This window comes from Triticum aestivum, chromosome 2B (genome assembly GCF_018294505.1).
Source record: "Triticum aestivum cultivar Chinese Spring chromosome 2B, IWGSC CS RefSeq v2.1, whole genome shotgun sequence".
Lineage (NCBI taxonomy): Eukaryota > Viridiplantae > Streptophyta > Magnoliopsida > Poales > Poaceae > Triticum > Triticum aestivum.
Genome location: NC_057798.1, coordinates 401,792,258 through 401,799,857, shown reverse-complemented (window position 1 = coordinate 401,799,857; position 7,600 = coordinate 401,792,258). Strand labels below are relative to the sequence as shown.

The window sequence follows — 7,600 nt, the reverse complement described above, 5'->3', positions numbered from 1 at the left end:
TCGATGGACAGGGGAGAGGTAGCAGATCCTTCCTGCATGAAGCTAGTTTCTGATGTGCAAAAGCAGTTCTACCAAGCTAAGCAAAAGGAGATCCTTGCTCGCGGCCTAGGGTAATGTGAGCTATATGTTGTAGTTGTAAGAACTATTTACTGCTTTCTGCTAGTTGAGGACATGGATTACATCACTCATTGCATAAATATTTTTATTGATAGCTGCATTACAAAGACATGGATTACTCGTTTCCAAACTTTTGCCACACATGGTCAATTAGATCAAGTTTAAGCTGATCATGTTCATCGAAATTTCTAATCCGCTGAGTCATCTGAATAAAAGAGCTCAGTTCTTCCGCATGAGTACGAGAGATTGTAACTCTTTCTCCCATTGCCTCAAAAGTGCAGCTTTGCCGACCAGTTTGTCACTCCTCTTCAACTATCATATGGTGCATTATGACACAAGATTTCATGACATCAGCGATTTCTTTACGTTTCCATCCTTTAGCAGGTCCACAAACAATGGCAAAACCGGATTGCAGAACTCCAAAGGCTCGTTCCACATCTTTCCTAGCCCCCTCTTGCTTCTTGGCAAAAGTTGTATGCTTTCTGCTAGTTGGAGCTGGTATGCTCTTCACAAATGTTGCCCACCGTGGATAGATACCATCTGCAAGGTAATACCCCATTGTGTACTGATGGCCATTGATGCTATAATTCACTGGACGAGTTTGGCCTTCGGCTAGCTTTGTAAAAACAGGAGAACGTTGAAGACCATTTATATCATTCAGAGACCCTGGTAAACCAAAATAAGCATGCCAAATCCAAAGATCTTGTGAAGCAACTGCTTCCAAGATCATAGTGGGCTCGCTCACATGGCCTTCAAACATGCCATGCCATTTTTTGGGGCAATTTTTCCACCCCCAGTGCATGCAATCTATGCTCCCTAACATACCGGGAAATCCTCTTTCCTCCCCTATTGCAAGTAACCTAGCAATGTCTTCTTCATTTGGAGATCTCAGGTACTTTTCCCCAAAAACTTCACAAACTTTGATTACAAATTTCTTGCAAGACTCTAAATTAGTAGACTCAGCGGACCGGATGTACTCATCAACACCATCAGCTGCTATTCCATATGTTAGCATCCGCATTGCCGCGGTCATCTTTTGCAGAGGATGTAACCCAAGAGCTCCAAAAGCACTTCTTTTTTGCGTAAAATAACCATCATAGTCATGCTCAAGTATACCATCAGCTATGCGGTTGAACAAAGTACGCGACATCCTAAATCTGTGCATAAAAAGTAAATGAGACAGGGAAATGAAAAAAGGACCAAAACAAAGAAGTGTACTAATTACGAACCTTCGTCGAAACAAATGTTCGGGAAAGCGAGGAACTTCTTTGAAGTAGTCGTCGCACAGAAGAAGAAATCCGGCATCTCTTCCTCGATCGATTGACTGACGTCCATGCTTGGAACCACCATGGCGTCGAGCGTTCTTGCTCTCTTCCTCCTCGCGCTCGACGAATGCTGCAAGTATGAGTTCATCGTCGCCAGATGAAGATGACGAAGAACTCATGTCCCAAGTGGATGTGTTCATTGTGTTGCGTGAGAAACGATAGAAAAATCTAGATGAGAAGAGAAGTCACAGGTAGAAGTGTGCTCGAAGAGAGGTGGTAGGGGTGGTTTATATAGATCGGAAATATGGCCGTTGGAAATATAGCCGTTGGAAAATATAGACGTTGGAATATACACGTCCTAATTTACACGTTTCACTGAAAAACTCGAAGGTGTATAATTTAACAAGGTGTATATGGACGTGTATATGGAGATATACACGTCCAAATTTACACCATCCACTAGAGATGCTCTTAGAGTAAGCAATCTTCGTTGATGGAGAGACTGAGACTGGGTGCCCTACAAATTAATCATGACACAGCTCTGAATTTATTTTTGACAGGCATATCATATCCGACTGAAGAAATAAATATCCCATGCATTCTTGTCTCTAGGTATGCAGGCAACACTCGTACCAACCACCCACTGCCTGCTTTCATAACCCATCTATCTAATCCACACTTGCAGGTAGGCAGCTATTGATCCAGTTGACTTGTCATTTCTTGTAATTAGGATGGGTGTACCATCTCTGAGCTAGCACTACTTTATCATCACTAACTGGTTAACTTCAAATTGACCAAGTTGATGACTGTCTTTGCACCAAACCTACAGCCTACCTAATAATGTAATAACAAGATGACAAGTCCGGCATATGTATTGTCAGTACTAGTAAATGGTTTTGCATGAGTGCATCGAAACAGCAGCCATTGGGTAGCAAAAACAACCAGCTGCCTGCACGATTTGAGCCATTGGGGGCAGCAGACAGCACATGCACCTTTCCCTCCCTCTGTACTTGTATGAGCATAGTATCTTGCTTGTGCATTCAACAAAGTGGTGTGGGCAGCTTTATTCTCCCAAGCGAAAGAAAAATCACCAGAAAAGCCAAAGCGCTAATCACTAGCATTTGTTCCCTGATGAGAAAGAAGATGGCCTGCTTGCTTCCATGCCAAGCCACAGCCATAGCCGCAGTGGATGAGAATGCGTTGCTGAGCACCACTCGACAAGTCCATACTGTTCTGTTAGTAGTAGTTACTGTTCTGAACTCGAGCAAAAACTTTCTTATTCCAAAGTACAGTAGTAGGTTAATTAGTTAGCCGCTGTGCTGTAAACTGTAATAGTTGTTTGATACGAAGATGATGCAGTGCAGGTGCAGGTGCAGGGGTGACGTGAAACCGTGAACCGAATGCCTTTTGCAGTAGTGGAGACGTAGTCGATAATAGATTCGCCCAACCGCATCTCTGCTTGCTTGATCTGACGAGCATCCACGTTTTGCTCGAGATTATTGTTAGGGAGCAGAGCAGTCAACAGAGGACTGGTGCCGGCCGACGTCTCCATCGGTATCTCTCTCTGTCGTCTCCGTCGAACTCGCATTTCCCAGTAGTACTTGTAAGCAGCGCCAGTAGTATTGTACTACGAATCAATCAGAGCCGAGCGAGGCCGGTCCGCCCCCCCTGCGCCTTCCCACGCCACTGCTTTTTCCTCGCCGTCGAATCTTTTTCCTGCTCTTCACCGGTCAGGATCACGCCGTTTTTGTCACCTTGCTCCCCCGATCCTCCCTGCTCCGCTCTGGTTTCTCTGGAATTCTTCTCTCCATCCGTTCGATCGTATGGCTGGCCGATGGGGTGGAGTTCCTGCCTTCCTCCCTTCTCTTGATATATCTCCCACTCTCAGGCGATAGCCGTTCGCGCAGTTCCTCAAGAAGAAGGGAGGCGAGGCGAGGCGAGGCGAGATGGGCTGGGTTCTGCCTCTGCTCCGTGTCCTCTGCCTCTGCAGCCTTGTGGCGCTCGCCCGCCCGGCCAGGCCGGCCAACGTCTCCATCGGCGCCCTCTTCACCTTCGACTCCGTCATCGGGAGGTCCGCCAGGGCCGCCATCGACCTCGCCGTCGCCGACGTCAACCGCGACGCCACAGTCCTCAGGGGGACGCACCTCAGCCTCGTCGCGCAGGACACCAAGTGCAGCGGCTTCGTCGGCACCATCCAAGGTCACTACTCTTCTTCTTCTTCTTCTTCTTCTTGCCAAAAACAATCCTCCTACAGTCCAAATAACCCCAAAGATTTGCTGCTATCAGGTTAGCAAATACTAGTCGTCATCACGAACTTTGATTCCACAATTAGATCCTAATCTCCCTCCGCGAGTTGTTGTTGGCCTGTATGCATCCACTTTCTTTTGCTTCTCTCTCTCTCTCTCTCTCTCTCTCCTCATTCAGTTGACTCTCGTGGAGTTAGAGGTGGAGCCTGCCTACTGCCTTGGATCTCTCCGCATGAACTTTGCATGACGATTTTTTTTTTGAAAATAATATTCATAATCTCTTTTTTCTTGACAACGGATTAGTCAGAGAAGTCCCGTGCTCTCGTCATTGAACATTTTTCTTGACAACGTGTATTGATTTTGGATTAAAGACCATTTCGCCTTTAGTATTTTTGCATATATGACTACGTACAGTAGTAATTAATCAACCATGGTAGAATAGCATAGCTCCACTTTGTGTGCAACGCAGTTGACACTGACCTGTGTTGGTGTTGGTGTTGGTGCTGGTGCTGCAGCGCTGCAGCTAATGGAGAAGAAGGTGGTGGCGGTGGTGGGACCGCAGTCGTCCGGGATCGCCCACGTGGTGTCTCACGTAGTCAACGAGCTCCACGTCCCGCTGCTCTCCTTCGCCGCCACCGACCCGGCGCTCGCCTCCGCCCAGTACCCCTACTTTGTCCGCGCAGCCCGCGGCGACGACTCCTCCCAGATGGCCGCCGTCGCCGACATCGTCACCTACTATGGCTGGAGGGAGGTCACCGTCATCTACGTCGACAACGACTACGGCCGCGGCGGCGTCGACGCCCTCGGTGACGCGCTCGAGGCCAAGCGCGCCAAGGTCTCTTTCAAGGCGCCCTTCCCTCCCGACGCCGACCAAGCCGCCATCGCCGACCTGCTCGTGCGGGTCACCATGATGGAGTCCCGCGTCTGCGTCGTCCACGTCAACCCGGACTCCGGGCTCGCCGTCTTCGCCGCCGCGCGGTCGCTAGGCATGATGGCGTCCGGCTACGTCTGGATCGCCACCGACTGGCTGGCCGCCGCCCTGGACTCAACGCGGCCGCCCAATCCCAGGGCGGTGAGCCTCGTACAGGGCGTGGTCACGCTCCGCCAGTACACCCCGGACTCCGGCGCCAAGAGGTCGCTCACCTCCAGATTCGCCGCCGCCCAGCTGAACCGGACCGCCACCCTGAACGCATTCGGGCTCGCCGCGTACGACGCTGTGTGGATGGCGGCCCGCGCCATCGACGAGTTCCTGGAAGACGGGGGGAACGTCACCTTCTCGGCCGACCCGAGGTTGCAGCAGGAGGTGAACGGGACCAGCACGCTGCGGCTGGACACGCTCAGAGTGTTCGACCAGGGGGAGCAGCTGCTGCAGAAGGTGATGCTCGCCAACTTCACCGGCGTCACCGGCGGCGTGCGGTTCTCTGCGGACTGCAGGAGCCTGGCCGATCCCGCCTACGAGGTCCTCAACGTCGGCGGCACGGGCGTCCGGCGGGTCGGCTACTGGTCAAACCACTCGCATCTGTCCGTCGCCGCGCCCACTCCACTCCGAATCAAAACTAACAGCAGCCAGCAGCAGGAGCAGCGGCTGTACAGCGTGATCTGGCCTGGGGAGACGACATCGCCGCCGCGCGGGTGGGTGTTCCCGAATAACGGTCGGCCGCTGAGGATCGGCGTGCCGTACAGGACGACGCAGAAGCAGTTCGTGTCCAAGGACAGCGGCCCCGACGGCGCGAGCGGGTACTGCATCGACGTGTTCAAGGCCGCCGTGGCACTGCTCCCGTACCCTGTCCCCGTGTCCTTCATCCTCTTCGGCGACGGCGTCAAGAACCCCGACTACAGCGACCTCGTGAACAAGGTGGCGAACAATGTGTTCGACGCGGCGGTGGGCGACGTGTCCATCGTGACGAACCGGACGCGGGTGGTGGACTTCACGCAGCCGTATGTGGAGTCCGGGCTGGTGATCGTGTCGCCGGTGAAGGAGAAGAGCTCCAACGCGTGGGCCTTCCTCAAGCCCTTCACGCTGGGCATGTGGGCCGTCACCGGTGCCTTCTTCCTCTTCGTCGGCGCCGTCGTCTGGATTCTCGAGCACCGCTTCAACCCGGAGTTCCGCGGATCGCCACGCGAGCAGCTCGTCACCATTTTCTGGTTCAGCTTCTCAACAATGTTCTTCGCGCACAGTAAGCTACTATCTGGCTTCTGCTTCTGTCGCTCTGCGTTCCTTCCCAAGAGATCAAGCTTTGATAAATCAATGGTGGTTCATTTGCAGGGGAGAACACTGTGAGCTCGCTGGGTCGTTTCGTGCTCATCATCTGGCTGTTCGTGGTGCTCATCATCAACTCGAGCTACACGGCGAGCCTGACGTCCATCCTGACGGTGCAGCAGCTGTCGACGGGGATCCAGGGGCTGGACGGCCTCCTCGCCAGCGCCGACCCCATCGGCTACCAGGTTGGATCTTTCGCCAAGAGCTACATGATGCAGGAGCTCAACGTGCCGGAGTCCCGACTCAAGGAACTTGCCATCGACGACTACGCCGCCAGCCTCCAGCTCGGCCCGCGCAACGGCGGCGTCGCTGCGATCGTGGACGAGCTGCCCTACGTCGACCTCTTCCTCTCCACCAACTGCCAGTTCAAGACCGTCGGACAAGAATTCACCAAGAGCGGATGGGGATTCGTAAGATCGACACCAAAACTTCTGCATTTCCTCAATGGCTCTGTTTTGTTGCTGAATGGGTCGATCGATCAATGCATCATATTAGGCGTTCCAGCGGGACTCACCTCTGGCGGTGGACCTATCAACGGCGATCCTGACGCTGTCGGAGAACGGCGACCTCCAGCGGATCCACGACAAGTGGCTCAACCCGGGGCAGTGCGACTCGTCGCAGGGCGGCGACGTCGCAGCCGACAGGCTCAACCTCAGCAGCTTCTGGGGACTCTTCCTCATCTCCGGCGTCGCCTGCTTCATTGCATTGGTCATCTTCTTCACCAGGATACTGTGCCAGTACGGCAAGTACAACCAGGGCGATGGCGAAGGTGGGACGCCGCCGGAGGAGTTCCCGGTGCGGCGGCCGGAGCGGCTGAGGAGCATCAGGGATCTGATAACGTTCGTGGACATGAAGGAGGAGGAGGCCAAGAGGGCCATCAAAAGGAAGTCGAGCGACGACCGCCGGGACAGGTCCATCGCCAGCTCCGGCGGGGCATCCTCCTCCTCCGCATCCACGGTGTAGCCAGCTTCTTTCTTCTCTTGATCTTCATTGATCTGGTCGGGTCCATGGATGGATTTCTAACAGCATAGATCGATTGACGATGATGTCGATTTGACAAGCTGCACTCCACAGTAAGCTAAGCTGGGTGCAGCTGCTGAGATGACACTGTGATAGTGTAATTAGGCAATGATGATATACATACAACAGTACTACCAAGTTGGAGATGGCATAGGTAGATTAGATTAACTCCTACTACTACTATACAATACTTTAATTTTGTGGAGGTGGAGGGAGACATTTTTTCTATACAGAAAAAGGGCCGCAGTTGAAGGTTTTCTCTAACATGCAACTCAATAGTAAAGATCAAAAGGCCATCACCAGTGCTTGATTTCAAAGGTAATGTGCTAAAACTAAACAAATTTTTTGAGTGGATCTAGCAAAAAATTATCTGGAACCTCATGGAGCATGCATTTGCTTTACAAAGAAAGACAGCAATCCTTTGTACTAGAACTAGATGGGAGGGCGCGCTCCGCCACGCTCCGTGTGCCCAAACTCACGCTTCACTATGCATGGCCTAACAACGGGCGACTTTCTTTCGTCGGTTCGTTGATTCTGTTTTCTCCAGTTCTCTTTTGGTCTATTTTGGAAGTGGGTTTGTTTGTTTTTTCTTTTCGGGGTTTCCTGATTATCTTTGCCTTTCCCCCTTCCATTTTGTTTATTTTTACAAAAATAAACTCAAATTATTTTAAATATTTCTTTTTTTTCTTTCC

General features: G+C 51.9%; 1 protein-coding gene across 1 annotated transcript; it reads left to right on the top strand.

Annotated features, from left to right (window-relative positions):
- Positions 1-2,773: 2,773 nt before the first annotated feature.
- LOC123045151 (glutamate receptor 3.5) lies at positions 2,774-7,172 on the top strand. The gene is made up of 4 exons (XM_044468093.1): positions 2,774-3,581; positions 4,144-5,805; positions 5,895-6,298; positions 6,384-7,172. Exons 1-4 carry the CDS (start codon positions 3,329-3,331, stop codon positions 6,849-6,851), a joined length of 2,787 nt encoding a protein of 928 aa, XP_044324028.1. The 5' UTR covers positions 2,774-3,328; the 3' UTR covers positions 6,852-7,172.
- Positions 7,173-7,600: the final 428 nt, after the last annotated feature.